Raw genomic sequence first — 22,557 nt, 5'->3', positions numbered from 1 at the left:
GAGTCTCGCCAATTGTTAAACAGACGATACCTAGGTTAGAATTGTTATCGGCACTCGTGTTAGCAAGACTGATTGACAATATCAAAGTTGCTCTTGATTCCGAAATCGATTTATTGAATTCGATCTGTTACTCCGATTCTAAGGTTGCTCTGTTTTGGATTACACAGCCTAATAAAGAATGGAAACAGTTTGTCCAAAACCGTGTAGATGAGATTCGAACGTTAATACCAAAAAGTGAAGTTTGCTGGAAACATTGTCCAGGCCAGGATAATCCCGCAGACATTCTTTCAAGGGGAATTAATCCTAGTGAATTAGCTACCAACTCGTTATGGTGGTTTGGACCAGATTGGCTTAAGACTCAACAGGCAGTAGAAACAAGTTTTGACGATATGAACCTAGACATATTCGAAGACGATTGCCTGTGTGAGATGAAACTTGGTTTTCGGAAACAATTAAACTCGGTTACGTTAGTGGTCGGAAATGAGTTTGTCAATATATCATTGACTGTAAGGACTTTAGTGATAAGAATAAACTCCTCAGAATCACTGCGTATGTTCTTAAATTTGTTGCACTGTTAAAATCGAAACGCAGTGAAACTAGTCGTTTAGACATCGAACTTTCGAGTAGCGATATTGAGCAGTCTGAGAATTTGTGGATAAGGGATGTTCAGAAACTATTAAATAATCGAAAGAACTATAACAGGTTGTGTCACCAATTAAACACGTTTGTTGACGATTCGGGGATAGTAAGATGTGGTGGACGTTTAGATCATTCGGGACTAAGTTATTCTTCAAAATACCCTATATTATTGGACACTGAACACTGGTTTACAACTCTTATTGTACGTGATTGTCATCAGCGAGTGATGCACGATGGCGTTAAAGCAACACTCGCAGAATTGCGATCGAGATTCTGGATCACGCGTGGTAGACAGTTTGTTAGGCGACTTGTATATTCCTGTATTCCCTGTAAACGATTCAGAGCCAAACCCTACCAGACACCACCGACACCACCCCTTCCCGAATTTAGAGTATTTGAATCATCTGCATTTGCCTACATTGGTTTAGACTATTTAGACAAACCTCTGTACACCAAATCTACTGATGACACAAACTCAAAGGTTTGGGTGTGTCTTTACACATGTTGCGTCACCCGAGCTGTACATCTAGAGATTGTTCCCGATCTAACTCCAGAAGCCTTCCTGAGAAGTTTCCGACGATTTACAGCCAGAAGATCTATTCCATCTGTTGTTGTATCAGATAACGCCAGTACCTTTAAACCTGCGGAACGGGAGATAACTAAGATATTAAAGGAGAAGATGGTCCAAAACTACTATACTAAACATAACGTGAAGTGGATTTATACTCTGCCCAAGGCTCCCTGGTGGGGAGGTTTTTATGAACGTCTGGTACGATCTGTAAAGGGATGTTTGAAAAAGACATGTGCTCGAGCGAGAATGACTTACGACGAACTCTTTACAGCCATAACAGAAGTTGAAATGATATTGAACTCTAGACCGATATCTTTTATTTCGACAGAAGACATCGAAGAACCGCTTACCCCATCTCACCTGATATGTGGTCATAGAATTGCAAGCCTACCAGACAGACCTTTACCAAATGATGATGATGATGATTTCAATATTCCTAAAGATGATCTAAGTAAGAGGATAAAACACGTTAAGATGGTTTTGAATCACTTCTGGAATAGATGGCGGAAAGAGTACCTAGTGGAACTGAGAAACTCGCATTACCATAACCATAGATTGTCCCATACTGGTTTGAGTTTACCATCTGAGGGTGATATCGTTTTGGTTCATGACGAAGATAAGGGGGAGAAGTTGCGGAGACAATGGATAGCGGAATTGACATCTTAAGATTCTATTTGTTATTAGAACATTATTCTTTTGAACTTTTTGAACTCTTCGTGAACCTAGTGACTCTTTTAAACAGATGTGAATCTTATGACTCTTAGTGAATCTAATGAATCTTTGTGAACATATTAACATTCTTTATGGGAAAGTGGACATATTGACATGATCACAGGCCAATAGGGGGGAGTGTAGGATCCTTATTCGTGGTTTATACTCCACTCCTACTCCAAGTCCATCTATTAGATGATTATTTTCTTTGTGTCTTGATTATTATGTCTGCATTATTGAGCTATCGAGTGCAGGCGTGATGTTCGAGTCTTAATTATCGGAAGTTGTAAGTTTTCCTTACTATGAATAAACAAGTGTGTTTCTTGGACGTTCGATTTCTTTGAATTGGAGCCTTGCATGGATGAAATGAATCAACTCTCCTACAGATATATTTCCTCATGCGAGAAGTTCATTAGCTGCTACCAACGTTTCAACGCCAATATGTTTTATTGGATTTCTGGTTTCGTTTTGCGGTTCGGATCATTAGTACTTGCTTTATTTATAAACTTGTAACTATGTAGAAAGAAACGTTTGGTCGGACAGCAAACTGTACGATATTATCTAGATAAACAGCATACTTTAGAAATATTTTCATGTATAATTTTCGACGTTTTTGATAATGAAAATGTTTTACAAAAAAAAACCGGAATGGTCCTTTACTTGTGGTCCTATTTCATAAAATTATGTGCACGAACTACCTGTTGTGTAATTGATGTATTTGATCGATGGCCTACTAACTCGGGGAAACATTTTTAATTCACATTAGTGCAGACATTTCTATGTTAAGGTATTTTAAATTGTGTTTTACTGTTATAAATCTGCACGAATTTTGAACGAATTGCCCCAGTTGAGCGATTACATCTGCTTATACTTATGTGCTGTTAAAATGCAATAAAATTTAATACGATCCGATCTGACAATGTTAAATAGATCGGATCTATCATTTCTAACGGGTCCCCTAATACATATATAAATACAATCACAGTTACAGCAACACAAAACTTAACAAAAACCTTGCCGCGATAGGGCCAAGCCTTCTCGCCTTACCTATTGAGAATAAATTCACTAAGTTTGATAATATCTTACCCGACCTGTTTTACTAAATCTTATACCTATACCAGCAGTAGTAGTGATGTTGTCATATTATATGATATGCCTATATATGAAGACTTAAACACTTCATTAAAAGTCGCAAAGCGTTGAGTTATGAGGAAGGGGAGCTAAAAACAATATACACTTTATATACATTTCTAGGACTTCTGAAGACTAATTACATATTTTCAAATGCACTTGTCCCTTTAGGCAATGTCTTGATAGACTCATTAATCATTAATGGTTATTCATTGTATAGATAACAAAATATATGCGAAATTTAGCTGAAAATTCTCAAAGCTAGCGACCCAAGATTTGGTCGGAGCAAGTGACATTTTATGTCGGACCCTGAACATGCCGATATACCATCCGTATATCACGTCTAATGGTAGGGCTAGATTCGCCTGTAGATAGAGGAATGTTATTCAAGCTGAATTAATATATAACATTTAATACCACACGACCCGGTTAGTTCAACAACCGGCTGACTATATTTACTATTTCAGTAAAAAAGGTTGAGCTTTGTATCTAGGCCAAACAATTATAGATTAGATTAAACAAATAACATAAGATAAGATAAAACGTTGGACTGGACTATCAGACATCTTACCATTCATTAGTCAACGCAGAAAATAGGAAATATAAATAATAATACAAGTCAGTGTTTGGACATTTTTATCAGAAAGTGGAGAATATATGTTAAAATATAAGTCAATCAGTGTACAAGTGTAAGTGTGCTCAGTATCTAAAGTGACAATTATATAGTTAAATATGTCAGTGTATACGGTATGATAAAAGTGTAAGTTGAAATATACGCAAGTGTATAGGTTATTGGCCTCATTATTCAAAAAAGGAGTGTAAAATATAATTTGTCGGAACGTTGTTTACAGTAATAGTGGCTAATACTACACCAGTGTGTCATATTATATAAGATTGAGTGGATGTCGTCGTCTCAAGGTAAGTATTCACTATGGTGTATTTCTTGAAGACTTTGCCTGATACATACACGTACTGATAATGAGATCGTATGTTAGATCTTATTGAAATTTGAACAGCACAAGAGTAAACACATTTAATAGACTCTAATATTGATTTATAACTGATACAGAAATCTTCAACTTCTGGGTCAGAACCATATAGTAAATGATAAAATATACAATTAAAAAAATATTAGTCACGCGGATTCTGCGAAACGATGTCAAGGTGAATGTCTCAGAATTTCTCATTTCACACTTTGACGCCAGGTTCTACAACCCATATTTTACAGTTCTTCCTCAGCAGGGTCATGCAGAGCAAAAAATTGATTTAAACAATTTAGAATGTTGAATTTTATTACACAGATTACTGCACCAAGTCGACCTTTCCAGTCAGATTTTATCTAGGTATTTTGTTCCCAAGTCGAATTATTGATTGATATTTCAACACTACGTTACATAGATACGGTATAAATAATATTTACTTTTTCAAGAGTTTAATTAATGACAATATACGTACAAACACCCGTCAACATTCTATATGGATTGTGAACATGTAGTTGTATTTATAGAATATTGACGTACGCAATGCTCTACTTATCCGGTAAAGATATTTCATTGTCAATTGGGTTAGTCTATCTAAATCCTAAAAACTTCAGATCGCATAATTATTGAAACATGTTATTTCGAGCAGTTGGATCCTGTGAGGTTATTTTTCTGTCAATCTAGTTCAAAAAGAAAAGGTAAAATTTGAAGATTAATGTAATAATCCCAGAAACATTATGCCCCAAGGAATAGATTGTGATATATATATATATATATATTTTTTTTGATGCAACCAGTTATGCATCTGTAATAGCCGCTTCATATTTGAGTAAAGTCTCAGCTATGTATGAACAAAAGGTTTGTGGCTCTTGGGCTCGGTCATTTATTTGTACTGTCTTCAATGTGTGAGCATCATCTGTTTCAAAACAAACTGGAGACCTTTTGTAAACGGGTTTACGAAATAAAGTGTCAAACAAGCTAAACAAATTAAGAAATAAAACGAGTTATTGACCCTTTTCTTTAAAAAGCGTTTGATCAAACCATCAAGAAGACATAATTCTGCCCAGATCTGATGAAACGTAGTCCTATTGTTAATTGTCACTAAAGGATTAATCATATCGAGATTCAGAAAATAATTGATGTTAGAGATTGCCTTATTGTTTTGTTTTTTTTAACAAACTTGCTTCTTTTCGTTTAGTAAACATTGAACGACCCTCTTTTTAATACATATTCTCGGGGGGGGGGGGGGGGGGGGGGGGTGTCAAGAATGATGACAAAATAAAGTAAAATTCTTTCCCTGTGTACAATGATAAAATAATTTAACAGTGAGTAAAAAGTTCAAGATTATTTGTTTATTAACACACCTTTTTCTTGAAAATACCACTTCTCTAGTCACATTGTAAAATTGATGGATATTTATTGCCTGTCTGTCTGTCTTTCTTTAAATTTGTATGTTAGACGGCAAAACACAAATATATTATATTCAATAAACTTCAAGTGTATTTTCCGGGTACGCTCTCTGTTTTCGTTGACGAAGCAGGGTCATAGATCCACGCTGTGGCGAATCAACACGAGTGCTTTCTAGGGCTGAGTATATAATCGAAATAATCGATTATCATCGCTAAGAATTTACAATTTTGATTATCGATTATCAAATTTCATGATCGATCATATTTCATAACTTACCCACACTAAGCTGTAATAACTGATCAAAGCAAGAATATACTTCTATGGCGAAAATATAACCTATGAAATTAAGAATTTCGGAATGTTTTTTATTTAGTATTTAGAGGGTTTTTCAATTTAATCATTTCGATTATTAATCGGTTATTGATCTATACCCTCTCATCGATAATTGAACTCGATTTGGTAATCGATACCCAGCCCAAGTGTTTTCACACAGAGCCGTGCTCGAGCCGAGTCTGATAACACTTTCAGACAATCCATGTACTTTTTGGAAAGCCAAAATCTGTTCGTGTATATTTTCAAAAACAATATTTGAGATTGAGTGACAGAGAGAATGTCTAGTCCAAGTTAAGATCCGATCCAAATGAATTTGGAGATTTCGTGGGGGTAGCTGCAAGATTATTATAAGGGAGGGCTTTGACATTTTCGATTTGTTTGCTTATCTTCCGATTAATCTGAAATTTACAAGGCATAGATGTGTAAAATAGATTAAACGGCGTCATCAAAAAATCTGTTTTTGGGATCGTTCTGCTCTTTTATGTGATTTGTATGACTTTGGTTTTCTAACTTATTATGTATTTATTCCAACAGTGTGCTTTTCATAATTAGAATCTACTTTATATCCTCTTTTTAATGATATGTGGCAAGATTTATTTGATAAAGATTTGTTAATGATTTGGATTCTCGTTTCAGTGTTAGTTTGTGTATGATATGAAGAAGAAAGATGTCGGCATTTGCTCAAGGCGTAGATCTTTTATTTCAAACTCTTCGAAATATCGGAGGCCAAGAAGTCAATGTTACTGTGTAAGGAATCATTTATATTTACCAGATATACAAACCTTATAAAGTAATAAAGTTTTGCAACATGTATCCTAATGAACAATGGAAATGTTGGTATGGCCGTATTTAAGGTTTATGAATCACCAACAGAATACATGTACTTCATGTTAAAATTGTCAGATAAAAGAAATTTGGTTTCCGGGCCATAACTCAAGAAACCTTGACCTTTTGTTAACTTTTTTACTGATTTAATAATCACTGTATTGTCATAGGAGTGTGATCAATGTTCTACTGATCATTTTCATTGCCTTATATTGCCCAGTTCTCTCATTCTGATTTGATTGCTGTTGCTGTATTTATGTCTTTTAAACTCTGTCTTTCAGACCTCAGTGTAACGAGACGATAGATCACTATTCATTTTACCAAGGATTTTTAATACCAGCGGTAAGTGTCTTACGAAACCTTTAGTTTGATTTGTGCCGTGAATGTCGATATAGTTCCTGCCAAAATATACCATGAAAACAGAATCTTTTTTTGGTAGATCGCAACTTAGATTTTAATTAGGTCCTAACTTAACATGCATGTAACAAAAAACAGATGGAAAATGGCATAATCAAAATTTTTCAAATGATAACTAATATCGCAGTGATTTAAACTTCATTCTAGCATTACAGAGCATTACAACAACAGGGTGAAATATGTGACTTCATAGGGGCTGAGAGTCATTTTGGTTAGTCTTATAAGATGACAGCAAACCTTACCAGTTACTGTATGTAAACTTTGGTATCATATCTAATAATTACATATCACCTATTATATTATATAATTGTCATGGACCATTCATTACAGGTTTTAATAACCCTGTCATTCGGCTTTACTAAACAGAGAAGGCAGCTATTTCAAGATATTCTTAATGGACGACCCGGGATGGTATTGTAAGTATTATGTTTACAGATCTCAACCACTATACTCCGGAGAAATGTGGAAGCTGTTTTCAAAAACAAATCAGTACTACCTTCCACTTTTAGTTGAAGCATTATTCTTAGCACTCCACCCTCTGATACCCACAGTCGAAAAGTAGCTTCGGGGATCCTAGTCTGTCAACAATACTTAATGAATAAGAACCCTTGATCATATACCTGACTTTTGTAACGTATTTACTGTACTGGCCAAATTAATAGCAATATTTATGCAGAGTAGAAAATTGATTATTCAAAAGCAATATAATATTCATCATGAAATGTTTGAATGAAATTTCTTGCATTTTAGACGTTATGGATGTCGCGGTATCTTGGTTTCTCCGACATCCACCGACTCCTCCGACAAGTCATTTTTAGTCTTGATATACGCAAATTGGAAAACACGTTTTCTTGACGCTTGCTGCTGCAAAAAAAAATTGAATGTTCTTATTATGTATGATGGAACAAAATAATTAATAATCTTTTTCATTTTAACATTTTGTGATTGTATTTATCGTATGCGTTTAGAAAGCAAATTTCAGCCACCAGACTTGAGTCGAGTTTAATTGTAAGCTCACATTGTTATTTTCTTTTCGACTTAATAATAGTAATTTCATATAGCAACCACTTCACTAATTTTGAATATTATAGGGCGTCTCGTTCCGATGATAATACGAGGACGACATGCACCAAAGCCCCCAGTGGTTTGTAAATGGGTGAACAAGAATTAGTTAGAACGTGAGGCTGAGACATCTCAAGGACACTAATGTCTGGAAACTAGATATAAATATTGTTTTTCGAATAAAATTGAAATATTAGAAAATAATAAACTTATGATATACTGGGGTGCAAAGCTTTTATTATCTGTAAGAATTTCAGCGGGCCCCCGAATTAGCTACAAACATGGTTGATTTAAAGGTAGTTGGAATGTTCATTAGGTAGCGATTTGTATTGTCTTATGCTTGGCTACAACATGGTGCAAGACCGAGTCCGTTTCTTGATGAAACCAGATTTTAGTACTACGACCATTACTTGGTGGTGTTATAATCCCAGCAATGAAAGTTTTATTTTGTTTTGGAATTTCTTGTAGTTTGGTCGGTTGGTATTCCACATTAGTATAATTATACATGCTTAGTTCTAATGATCGGACCAATATCCGTTTATTTTCAGTCCCATGGATATTATGACAAGAGACACAAGTATGTCTTATGCTGCTGCATTCGGTGCAACTCTCCATCTTGTCGCATTGGTCATTTTTGAACAGAAAACAGCATTTATATCACACGGACCAGCTGGACTGAAAAGTAAGTACTTTTGTAATTTCATATTTCTCTGCTGAAGATTGTTGTTAATGTTTGTAATTTAATGTCATTATTGAAACTATAAATTTTAAATAAAGTCGATTGACTGAAAGTCATGTCAAAGCCATTCCGAAAGATATGCAGTAGTTCCAGAAGAATGATTTAGTTCTGCCTCGCCACAGTGCTCAGAATACTGAAGTTATACTTAGTTATTATTATGATAGGTTTAATAGTTATAACTTAGTTATTACTTTAAAAGGTTTAATAATTATAACTTGATTATTATTTTTATAGGTTTAATAGTTACAACTTAGTTATTATTATAGGTTTGATAGCTATAGCCTAGTTATTATATTTTAGGTTTGGTAGTTGTAAATTAGATATTGTTATAGGTTTAATAGTTATAACTAGGTTATTATTATAGGTTTGATAGTTATAATTTAATTATTATCATTATAGGTTTAATAGTTATAACTTAGTTATTATTATGATAGGTTTGATAGTTACAACTCAGTTATTATTATTATATAAGTTTAATAGTTATAAATTTGATATTATTTTTATAGGTTTGATAGTGATAACATCAATGATAATCTATGGACTTGTGTATTTTCCCGTATTCGCCTGTCTGGCTATAAGATCAACCTATGGTTATTTAATGGGTTCTTTATATATCTGGTCATTTTCGGCTCTGTCGTTTTACCAAGAGCTCCAATGTGTCCATGTTTATGTAAGTAATATATTCTCATATGGTTAAGCAAGGTATACAAATCTTTCAGCAAGCTGACGACTGTAACATAAGGCTTTTAAAGGCTAATAAACGACAATTTTCTAATTTTTTTATGTGTATCATGGACACTGATAGCACCAATTTGATGACTAATCTCGTAGGGCCTTATTTAATAAAGCCTATTTTGCTATTCGTGACGTCATCAAACGCATAGTCTTAGTGGAATTTGCAGGGAAACAGACGTCTGACTGAAAATTGGAATGTTGCAAATTGATGCTATCAGGGTCCCCCGATTCACATACAAAATTTAGAAAAACTCTTTACAACCCCTTAAGAACATACCTTTCAGTATTGTGTACCTTATGTTTTCAGGAGCGAAACACTATGATAGCTCTGATATGTCGAAGTATACCACAATTCGGCTGTCTTCTATATCTGTGTATAAGTATACCAGGGCGGTGTTACGAGGCTTTTAAAACCAAGAAAAATATATTTGAAACTATATCTGAAGACTACATTTCTGAAACACTGGGCGATATCAAAGATTCGTACGTCGGAAGACATGTTCGTAAACTGTTCATTAAACCAAAACCAAAACCCGAGTAAGTTAACTTACTACTAGCTCATGGATGTAGGTTGGAATTTGGATGGTTCAAGCGTTTCGAGGAAACCAAGGGGCACCTTGATCCGCTTAAAATATATTTTTATCAATTTCTTCCGTAAAATGTTTAAAGAATGACTGTGTTTTCCCATTCATTGTTCCAAATCAGATCATTTTGTACTGTAGTTCATATTTTTGAATATTATAATACTCAAATCTAAGGAAATAGCTAGTTTGATGAAAAGGATTTAATGACATGAAATCCTATAGTTAGACCAGATTTGAATATGCATTTCCGAAAATCAACATATCTTTAGTGTTCAAACTGCTTCACGTTTTTCATATTTCATGATAATAACTACAACCAGAAAACAGATTTTTATAGCATTTGCTAAACTGCCGACATGTTTTCTGGATTAAAATCCTTCACCACGTCAGTTCGGTTTATTTGAACGTGTTTGGTAATGGTTCAACAGACTGGACTGTGCGAGTCAATTTGACTTTTATTGCCTTTTACAGGTTACCTGACGATTTTAAAGGGAAACTAATCATGAAGCTGAAGTTGTTTTGGAATCGATGGGTTTACAAGAGAGACGACGGTAATTACACGAATCTTTCTGATTCTGAATGTGAATGAATATCAGATACTTTTACCGCCTTTTACTATCCAGACAGTGGTCACAGTTCTCTCCGATGATGTTCCCAATGATAGATGAACAAATCAGCTGTGTTCACTCGAATGCTTGGGTATAGTTTGTGGTGTCTTGAAAGTTGGTTAAAATTGAATTCATTATGATTTTGTCACATGCCATTGACATTGATTTTGACATTTACCTAAATGGATCAAAATTGAAAGAGGTTCCTTCCATCCTCAACTAATTTGATTCTGTCGGTTTACTTGGTTGATGTGACTTACTATAAAATCCTTACTGTAAAAATGTCTTTTTCTGCACCCCCTTTTATTGTGTACTTTCACATACAGTCCATAGAGTCCAAACCCAAAACCTTCATATATTTTCTACCCCGATTACTGGGGTATGGCAATAGGTCCGCCTACTCGACATTCGTATCAAAGCTAATGATGATTATGTGGTATATTAGATTACCTATCTTTACAGTCCGATTGTTTTTTTAGGATTTGAATATTCGTCCAGATTCCAGTCGGTAGTCTTTGTTGGTGTGTTGCTAATATATATGGTAAGACATTTTTCGCTTCTAGTGATGGTAGTGTTATATGATAGGGTTCCATGGACATGAAAAATGACCGCGATACCTCATATGCATAATCGTTACAGTCCCTATATATTGATTCATTGGTGCGTTCGAGGCTGGGAGGAAAACTACAGAAAGCTGATTTTGTTTTGATATTTCTATTTTATCATGTATATCTCCTGAAAATGATGTGCTTTTTTTTTTTTAGAAAAACCAGAATTTTGATTTATAGATGGAGTATAGTTAGTTATCACCTCTCTCTTTGGTTCTTATATAAATTGTATAAGCTTCCTCGGTCTTAAAAGGCAAGGAACCTTGCATAATGAACTTCTTATTTAATAATTTCAGCTTTTTATTTCGCATATATTTTAAATTATACCCAGTATAATGTATACATGTATTTTTTGCAGCTTTCCTTTGAGTTTCTGGTACAAGGAATAGCACTATTCAGGTATGCATCTTTGTTAATGGACAAACTTATAGAGATTAAACTCCAAGATGGTTCCCCAGCGGATGAAATTGAATATTTAAGACTGTTTTTGTATTTTGCCAAAGCCTTTCAAAGTAAGTTTGCAAAATAAAGCTTTATGGAATATTACCACATTTACTTGGTGTATAGTATTCTCTTTTCTCTCATGCGCATCTCTCCAAAGCTGCTGCCTTTCCGGTTTTCACAATTCTAACAAAATTTAGAAACAACTATATTTTACATGGATAACAACTTAGATTCATAAAAGATCTATTCTACCAACTGTTTCTTAGCCAAATAGAGTAGGGTTTACACGAGAAGAGTTATTGTCAGTGACCACGCTCAAATTGGTTCAAACCAAATGATTTGTGCGACTGTGACTTTATAATCTGGTCTAATACAGTGGCGTGTCCACAGTGGAGCCAATCCCCCGGAATGAGATTATCCGGCTTTGCCTTCCATCTGTTTCAAATTTATTATCATTGAGTTCTTGATAGCCTGGTGCTGCCCCCTCCCCTGGTCCTTTCATCAATAAACACCAATGATCAAATGTTTCCAAGAGTACAATGATGCTGTAAATAGAAGCTATGGCTATAAGTGTATTCGTAAATAGGTCAATCCTTACGGCATGTGACTATGAGTAAATAATGAAATAAATATGTTTATTTTTCAGTAAGTTTTATTCTGGCTATAGTTTTTACCATCTTTGTAAATTTAATATCAATCTTACATACCATGACGTCCTACAGGTAAATATAGTTTATTCAGTTTAATTAATTTTGATACGACAATGTTATTTCCAATAGCCGAAAAGCAGAAAGCATGTTAAAATCTTAAGCTCAATAAGGTAGGCGTGAAGCAATAAGACACATAAAATTGCTCAACTATTATTGCGAAACTTATTATCATAAGCCCAATAAGATTCTCAACAGGACGATACAAACTTAAAAATACTGAGCTCAAATATGTGCAAAACATAAGCATGAAGGTATCATGTTGTCGTCAAGATATCCATACATAATACAAGTACAGTGGAGCCGATAATCCGGATACCCCGATATCCGAGGTAATTAGTGTGGTTGAAAAAAACCAGTTTCTATTGACAAGCAACTATTCACTATTCAACAGAAGGCACTAGCACAGGGTTAAAGTTGTGTTTAAATGTGTTTTCATTTTAATATAAAATGAATTCAAATCAAAGATGAAAATCATATATAGTTGTCATGTATTAATATGATTATACATGGACTTAGATGGATTTTCTAGGGTACAATTTTATTATTTCAGAAAGAATTTAAGAGATTTACACAAGGGCATTCATAAACAAATCCCAGCAGCTGATAAACGCTCCAACTCAAGCCTCTTGGTAAGTTTGGTGCGAGTGGTTGGACAATACAAAAACAGACCTTATAGCTGGTCTGTAAATTTATTAACTCGTGTGAAACACACGTTCTTCAGAATAGACATAACTAGCATTGATTTCCCCGAGTCCAATGATGCATCCTAGAGTAGCAAAATTCCCATCTGTTTTTGAAACTTACCAAAGACTAAATAGATAAAGTCAGTGAGCTTCTAACTAGCTGATAACAGTCAATCAAACTTTCAGAGGCCAATTAAGTAGGCTTCTAAATCTACACAAGCTGCAGGAGAATCGCCAAGTTTGTAGCTGGCAACTGTCATACAAGAGGTTGGACAATAGCCAGTATGCTTTAATCTACAATATATCTGACAACTGATGAATCAAGCTCATAATATTTAGGAAATGTCACATCACATTTTTTTTTGTTTTAGGTTGGAAGTATGAGGTATGCCGGATATCAAGTAGGATATATAGCTTGGGGTACGTGTACATTTACATTTTCATTTTGACCAGTCTTTAAGTATTTGCTTTAGCGATAAAGCTCGAGTTCAGCTATCCGTTTGTCATTCCACAAGCATTAATGACAAATAGTCAATATGGCCACAATTCTTGCTTTGATATTTAGAACGTTGGCACATTTCAATTAAAAATGGATTAGAGTGTATGCGAGATTAGCTGTCATCAAAGATTAGGAACTGAAGGACAGAACCTGGATAGTGTTATATGATGATGAGAACATAGTCTCAAAGTAAAGATTTATGATAAAACAAAGTGCAAGTTAAGATAATTATGTTAACTAATTATCGTGTTTTCTAAACGACCCCTGGCCATCTGATTTTATAAAAAAAATCATTGAAATATTGTAGGTTTTGTAATTCAAGCTGCTATATTTCTGCTGTTATCTATGGTAATATCGACACTGGTTATATTACTACAGGCTGATCTGGATGCATGGTTTATTAGTTTAGTGATGTGGTTGTGGTAAGAAAACTTTCAAATCAGCATTTTTTTATTTTTAATGTATTACGCAATATCCAAATCAAGCAACCTAAAACTGATAAGTAAAAATGATATCGTGTACCAGTATGGCATTCTCACGAGACATACACATAAAACGGTTAACAATCGAACTAAGTCGTTTTGGCGAACCAAAATCATATTCTTAATCCTACTGTTTGAAGCCACATCACTGTTATGATGTTCATCTCCACTGGCGAAACAATTGCAATTCTAGGTGTGGTGAACGACTGAAGAATGTGTCTCTGTTTGGATCTCTTTCTGATTTTTTACATGTTTCCACAATTTCATTCCAGGCCAGTCATCTTATCTGCTGTTATCATCAATGTCCTACAAATATTATTAGCCAAGTTTTTGTTTCTACAAGAAAGGGGAGCTAACCTCGCCCTTGAAAATAGGTAGGTCCATAGTGAGATATTGCAAATAACAGTACATTGAACATGATATTGAGTATGACAGTAGGTAACTGTATGTTAAACTGTATTTTGACTCGGTAACGATGTTCTTTTTATCAACGCAGACAGCTTCCTACCAAAACCATTATTAGGAATTAGATTAAGAGTTGAATAAAGATGATATCTTTTAATATTGGCCGAAAACAAAGTTTTTCCAGATATATCGTGGTTGATCACTGATGGAGTAAACATCCACGAGGCGTTATGTACTTACTTTTTCATTTGCCAGACGGTTGCTGTTCTCCTTCACCTACTTTATGTTTTTCTACAATATATTCCTGGGTTTAGTATCCTGTTTATTAAGAATAGTCAAAGCTATTGTTCTAGGAGCGCTATTATTATCTAGATTAGACAACAGTACATTACCACAGAAATTCCAGTTTTTTGATCCAGGTGAGTCCTCCAATTGTTCATATTCTGGTCACTGTACTTACATGTGATTCCACAGGCCTATACCTAGTAAAATAGCCCATTTGTGAAATAAAAATGCGGACAAGCAGAACATTTCTGTTATCCACAAATTACGTGTAAAAGAACAGGAGGAATAAGTAGTTAACTTAATTGATGTTCTGTTACCTTCCTCTGTTACTGTACTTACATGTTATTCCACATATTTATACCAGTTACTTTCATCAAGGTGTAATCACAGTAAGTTTGTTTTCTCGATAATCAATTTCTAAAAATTCGATGCGATTTATTGAGATTAATCTTACAACAATGTTCATCGATGAAAGTATACACACAGAGTGACGAAAATTCCGACTTTTCGAAAAACACAAAAAACGAAACTATTCTGGCTCGATCGATAATTGGAATTTACCCCCCATCGTCTGTGCCTCTATTTTAACGCTGGCAGTATTATTTCTGTCAATAATATAAGTTGTTATTAGTAAGGTTCATGATTTCATATACTGTGCTATGTCTATCTTTTATGAAACTGAATCAATAGCCCTTTAAGTCAAATTATTTCATTAAAAGTACTAAAATTATTGACAAGGACACATCAAAAGATGATATACCTAAATACATTGTCGCAAAAGATATCCTGACAGGCAACATCCTCCAAATTAATTGTAGCGGATCGTCAAATGAACACCAGCATAGGTATGGATGTGGAACAAAATTTAAATATTGTTTTTGTATTTTGTGGCGGATTTCATGGCTTAAGGTGCCTTTTAATTAGAAATTTGGAATATTGTTCTGTATCATGTAATTCATGTCAATTTTTTCAGGTTTCGCAGCTTATGTTGGTTTTATGCATATAGAAAACTCTCATAATCACCCGGTAGTGTTGGTGTTAGTAAGAATACTTCTGGCCAGTCGCAGAAGCAAACTGAAGTCCGCACTAGTTGGTATAGGTCGTGGTGTTAGTAACATTGAGACAGGTACTGGAACTATAGGTATGTATTCCCTACAAACTACGTGTACATTGGATTTGTAAGGGAGATGCCGAATTGACAAACTTATTCGAGGAGTGCTGTAGAAGGGTGATCATGCCATACCTTGATAAATTATGAAATTTAATTGATTAGGAATTAAAAGAAAATAGACTTTTAGTGGAGACTTATTGTTCTGTACTTCAGGTCGGCTTTCCAAAGAAGAAAATCGAAGAAAAAAAGCTGCGAGGTTTAATTGGCATGTAGCTTATACGCTAATCAACAATCCCGAATTGAGACTGTATAGAAAAGGATATTTGTATGCGTTAAAGAAAGCCAAAGAGAGTGGTTATATTATTCCAGTGTCTGACAATTTCTCTACTGACTTATCCTTACTTAAACAACCACAGAAACCAAAAATAAACAATCCTAATTTTCTGAAGAGTGTCAAAGAGGATGGTATAATATTTGATGTGTCACGTCACCAGATAAACAGACATATTCCACGGAAACAGAAATGTAGAGATACAAATGTTTAGACGTATCTTGTCTGGGTCTGATTTCCCAACATGTCTATAGACCATGTTGTAATACAAAAATCCATTGGGATATTTTCCGGGAAGAAAAGACTATAAAGCTTCTACAACCCACAAAACAAAAATATTGACGTCAACAATCTGACAAGAGTACATTGGGAACCTTAAACGTATACCCCGTCATTCTGCTGTAGATAAAAAAATTGTAATTTCTATCTACTAAATTCTGTCAACAGTAGTGTGCATCAATTTAAATTGACCAAATCTATATAAAGAATGTTAACTGAACCATGGATTATCCATTGCTCTCTTCGGAAATTCGAAGATATATTTTTTTTTAGAAAGTTGTGTTTTAAATAATTGAATGGTTAAATGATCAAACCCCTACGATTTGCATCGATGTTTTCTTGTGTTTTAATTTCTTTTTGCACCACCCTGATTACTCGTAACAACGTTTGAAATATCGAAATATGCACTGGAATGATGTATAGTATACGACGGTTCATATAATGAACTTGTGACTCTACTACATCTAAAAATCAAAATCTACTGTAGTATATTGAACTAGCTGTAGTTTATGTTAATGCTTGTTTATTAGTGCTAGATGTTTGTTGTTTTGTTAATCGTTTCATCTGATACAGATTTAGATTTTTCTTCGACTGTTAATTATTATTGATTAATGCTAGTGCCAAATTTTGGTTCGATATACTTTAACTAACCAATCAAAAAAGGGTAAAAGCGGATTGGCGTTCGAGCATGCCTTGCAAAGGATGGACACGGCTTTCAATGGATAGATATCCATGGTTGGATATTTTAATATCCTTAACATCGTGTTACAAGTCAATTTTCTCAAATCAGGATATCAAATACAGAACAAAAAACGAAACTTTCAGGTTGTATCGTTTTGCTTTATCTTATCTTAAAGCAGGAATTGTATTTGAGAATGTATAGTGCTAAACGAAAGGGTAGAGAACTACTCAGTATTTCATTTTAATATTGTTAGTTTGTTTTAATTATGTTGTTATTTTTATATTATAGTTTTGATTTTCATTTTGCATGTATAAAACAAGATGTAACATATAAAAAAAATACCTCCAATCAGCAATGGCTAAATTTTCTATTAAGTGACAATTTAGTTATTAAGAATTTCTCAATAATGTGACATTTGATTGTCAGTTAGCGTTAGCTTCTAAATAAGTTAAATAGTATGTATTAAAAATTTTCGCTCTTAAGAAGTGAGATCAGAAATTACGGAATACAACCCAATATTACAGTCGAAACCTGGTGGCAGATATAGCTATCATTAGCGCCATATAACCTGGATGCAACATGCAAACAGTGTCAATATATCTATTTCATGTGGGCGTATAATAATGATAGGAGCAATATATTTAATTCACTGTGTAATATGAATTACTATTACATGTATTACATGACTGTGTTCTGTGCAAAATTTATTTCCATAATATTTTACATTACGTTATTTTTTAATGATTATCATCTGCGTTACTGGACTGATAAATTCTGAGTTGCCAAATTTTGTATTCTTTAATCGTGAATTATTTATTACATAAAATTTAATTTTGAATTTATTATTTATAATATCTATATCTTTCTTTAAGCCAGTTTATATTCTTTATTACTTATTTAGATGACGTGACAGTCACACCTGGAAAAAATAAAAATATACATTATAACTTTATGGTAATTTGTCTTCGTATTTTTGTGAACGAGTTCGTGGCATATAAGTGAAATAACCAAATACAAAGTCTTAAAATGTACAAAAAAGTACACGATTCGGATTGTACACGTCATTATTATATTTGCATAAACTAAGTCACAATCTAATAGACGCATTTCGACAAAGATATATATCATCATTTACAGAATCGATACCAAATTTACAAACTTAAGAGTGTACCGTGAGGGTGGGCGTGATCTGTAAAGCGTCGCCATTCACATTTCAATCATTGTGGGCGTGTCCTGTCATACTTTCCCCAAAATTCACATCCCAATTTCTGTGGGCGTGTCCTGTCATACTTTCCCAAACATTCTCGTCGCAATTATGTGTGCCCTGTATAGCTTGTATCGCCATTCACACATTCTAATTATTGTGGGCGTGCCCTGGCTCTTTAACGTCACCATTCACATCCCAATGATTACCAAGAAATAAATGTAATTAATATCCTTTAAATATATTACTTACCATTAGAGAAATCAATATTCAGGTTCAAGCCACCTTCAGACAGAGTAAAGGATTGAGTGTGGACCACCTGTCTATTTCTCTTCACCTTCAAAGTGTATTCACCTCGAAACGCATTATGACTCACTGACCCATTTCGTAATGACCTATTTCCTTTTGTTCTCCATTCTGTTTTGAGTAAATGTTGAAGTCGTGCTCCACCTTCGTTTGGCTAAAATAAAACGCATGGTTCAATTATTGACATTTTCATTTGTTATTACAGATGATGGGATGTTTATTAACCTCTGAAATGGACCTTATGGTTCATTCAAATTGGAATGCCTGTATACCACTATCTTCACGATGTCGATCTATTATGAACTAGTATGCAAACTCATTTCTCAATCTGCTTTCTAGTACATTCATTTTGCTTTTGGAATATATTCAATGTTACCTGAACGTTATCAGCTGGACCTTCAGCCAAAGCTTTCTCTGGTGCACTAATCTTACCAATCCAGAATCCCCAGAGCATGATGCCTTCAACAGCAGGATGACTGAAGTACAGCCGCATTACATCATCTAAGTACTCAGCTTGAGCTGTTTTATTCTCATTGGTAAAATCTAATTCAGTGATCCATATTGGTAACCCCAATCGAGCAATTCTGTCTAACCGGAACTGGAATCAAAACATTGTATTATTTACAATTCTGGCCAGTAAGTGTGCTGTCGGACTACACATTTTATAAGGGGATCTTTGAAGTAGCTTTATATCTAATTAAGCAACATTGTTCTGCCTTGTACATCTTATTACTTACCTTTAATACCGACGGCTCCATGTAGTTATTAAGATGACTTTGTATTCCAAATCCATAAATAGGTACTCCGGCTTCCTTCAGCATTTTACCTTGGTTATAGTACGACTAGAACAATAAGAATAAATTAGACAACGAATGTCATATAACTATGTTGCATATTGGATTAAGATATAGATATTATATTCCCGATTTCAGCGTTATTGGGAAATAAACGGATCAAAGAACCTTACATCTTACAATGTGCTCTATAATTTCACTCCAGTACATTTTTAAAGGTACCAGTTCTCAGTCTTAAGTAATAGTGAATCGGTTATCCCTTGGAATGGACATCAGAGTTCCTTGCCATTATGGTAATTGTATGCGTGTATCACATGGTGCATCACTCTAGTACTCATTCTTAAATAGTTTAAGCTCTAGAAGTTTCTCAAAGATACATGATAGTGCAGTATATTTCCACTTTGATCTGTGTACTGAACGCTTCATTTCAGCCTGGAACTGTGAAGAACTCGTTTAAGAAAAAGCAAAGGACGTACAGAACCAGCATATCTTTCGTTAACAATTCCAAAATCATTGAGAAAGAGTTTGACATCAGGATCACGTTTATGGATTTCTCTAAACATCCACTGAGTAATATTAACATCTCCAGTTCTTTCTTCATAATAATTACCATGAACATTCTCATTATTTACATCCCAATGTTCTAATCTGTAATAGAAAAATAAATCACATAATAAATAGCATAATAGTTTTCCAAAACATTCCGTGCTCTGATCTGTAATAATAACACAATCAATAACATAATAATAAATAATATAATATTAATTCTAAAACACCCCAGTGTTCTAATCTGTAAGAATTATATCAATAACTAACATAATGTAACATAACATACAAGTGTAATAAATATCGTGATAAATGTAAAAAAAAAATATTATAGTTAACATTATTTGTAGTAAATAACATAATACGTAACATAATAAAGTTATAAACAACATTCAAGTGTTTTCCCCAGTTATAAATGTGTTAAAACATACAAATAAGTAACTAAAATAAATCAAATAGAAGATTAGTGGGTTGAGTGAGTTAATTTGGAATGGCATCCTAATTATAATTCACATGACATTGTGATTTCTACAACAAATGTTTAAAAGCATGGAATATAAGGTTTGCCAAAAGATAGTGTACACTACATACATGTATATTATTTCTTTATGTAACTCTTTCGAATGCTTAAAAACCTCAAATATATGGTTTGGATCAAAATCAAGACAAGACTTACAATCCCTTAGTAGTTGGAATGATGTCATTAAGTCTATCAACGTTGGTTCCATTGATCTCATTATCAGGTAGTGGTATCTGCCATACTGGTACGTTCTTCTCTATTCCCCAAAATACTGCATGACCTCGTATTTTAATACTATGGATATATAACGAAATGTTTCGCATGAAAAGAGCTTTTGAGCACTGATTTACAGTGTAGATATTTGGTATTTTTATCGTTCCTAACCCCATTTATAGGTGGCGCTGCACAGTGGCGACACGTACTGCAAGGAGCTCTGCAAGAATTTCCGAAAGTGTAATAAAGTGTTATCTTATAAGGAATGATAAATTTTGGTTTATTTAGGTCATTTCATTTATTCCTTATAAATTATATCATTGATAGGTATATCATACTGATGTATTTTATAAACATATCTGTTTTAATCGGCTCAACAAGCTGTTGGACCCTACTACAAAAGTCGATAAGCTCTGGACTGAGATCTCGAATAGACGGTGTCCGATGGGGTGTATGATGGGGAGTTTTAATACAGTAGAAAAAGGAGCGAATCGTGTTCGCACTATTTTCTATCGATTATCTCCCACCGTACAGGACACCGGAACTAAATCCTAGTCTATTCACACCTATGCAATGTAAGGCTGACTTACCCTCTGGCTCGTAAGGCATTGATGGCGTTTAATGGTGTATCGTGATCTATTACTCCCTACAATACAGCCAAAAACAATGATATAGATATAGCAAATATAAATTGTTAATTACCTGGAATCTCATAGAAACATCTGAGAAATGATTTTTTTATATCTCATATTTATTTAGCCATGACCCATTTGCTTTTCTTTAGGTTACATGTTCAAACCTTAACCAAGTGACCAGGTGGGTTTGTGGTCACAATAATTGTTAAAAAATGACCAAAATCGTAAGATGAGGTAACTTGAATTAGGTAAGTTTTAGGTCTATATTTATATTTCTGGCTCTGATTCACGCTTCCAAAATCAAACATAACTTGGCAAAAAGAAAATTGTGATTGGTTTAGAGGTAATTTGTGGTGGTAAGTACGTATCATCCTTTCCAACTACAGTTGACTAGCGTAAGAGATGTCAGTCAGGCCTTATTTTACTTACCCGAGTCTTCTCCATTTGCTTCCACTTGAGTTTATTGGCCAGTACGCCCCATTCAAACGTATCGTAAAAGAAATCCTGATAACCTATGTAAGCAGGATCAACAATTAAATCAGATTGAATGGCACAACCAAAAGGAAACTCGCTTTTATCTTGAGAAAACTGAAATAAATCATTATTACTGATATAAGCACCATTATAAGCTTGTCCTGGTGCAGATTTTATACCTGAAACAACTTTACTGTCGACAACTTTCAAATAATGAACTCTTTTAATCTATACCATATTGAGAGAAAAGACCTTTGATATTGGTTATAGCGGGGTTCTGTTGGTTATAGACAATACTTAACGCTTAACGCGAATCCGAATTGCTGTATTCAATCTTCATATTAAGCCCATTAAAGCAGAGAACCCTTCATCAGGTTGATAACTCGAGCCTGTACTAGTTAATAAATAATAAATGAGTTAAATGATAATTACCAGAACTCTAACATCTGATGGATCAGCAATACCACTTGTTCTGAAATCACATTGTAAAATATATAATTAACCAACAAATAATCAAGCAGTTTTAAACTAGACAATCAATCTAGATTCCAAAATTAAGATGGAACTCCAATCTATTGTAACCAAATAATGATGCAAAGTC

General features: G+C 34.1%; 2 protein-coding genes across 2 annotated transcripts; one reads left to right on the top strand and one right to left on the bottom strand.

Moving 5' to 3' along the window:
• Positions 1-14,847: 14,847 nt before the first annotated feature.
• LOTGIDRAFT_80083 (hypothetical protein) lies at positions 14,848-15,923 on the top strand (the record flags this gene model as incomplete). Its single annotated transcript, XM_009062341.1, has 2 exons — positions 14,848-14,995; positions 15,835-15,923. Coding segments are annotated over 2 exons (237 nt in total), but the record flags the coding sequence as incomplete, so codon positions are not given.
• A 3,167-nt stretch (positions 15,924-19,090) lies between these two features.
• Positions 19,091-22,064, bottom strand: LOTGIDRAFT_125701 (hypothetical protein; the record flags this gene model as incomplete). The annotated part of the gene is made up of 6 exons (XM_009062346.1): positions 19,091-19,372; positions 19,512-19,616; positions 20,045-20,216; positions 20,791-20,928; positions 21,438-21,493; positions 21,912-22,064. Coding segments are annotated over 6 exons (906 nt in total), but the record flags the coding sequence as incomplete, so codon positions are not given.
• Positions 22,065-22,557: the final 493 nt, after the last annotated feature.

This window comes from Lottia gigantea (genome assembly GCF_000327385.1).
Source record: "Lottia gigantea unplaced genomic scaffold LOTGIsca_51, whole genome shotgun sequence".
In the NCBI taxonomy this organism is placed as follows: Eukaryota; Metazoa; Mollusca; class Gastropoda; family Lottiidae; genus Lottia; species Lottia gigantea.
Note: the sequence above shows the minus strand (reverse complement) of the source record. Positions and strands in the feature narration are given on the sequence as shown.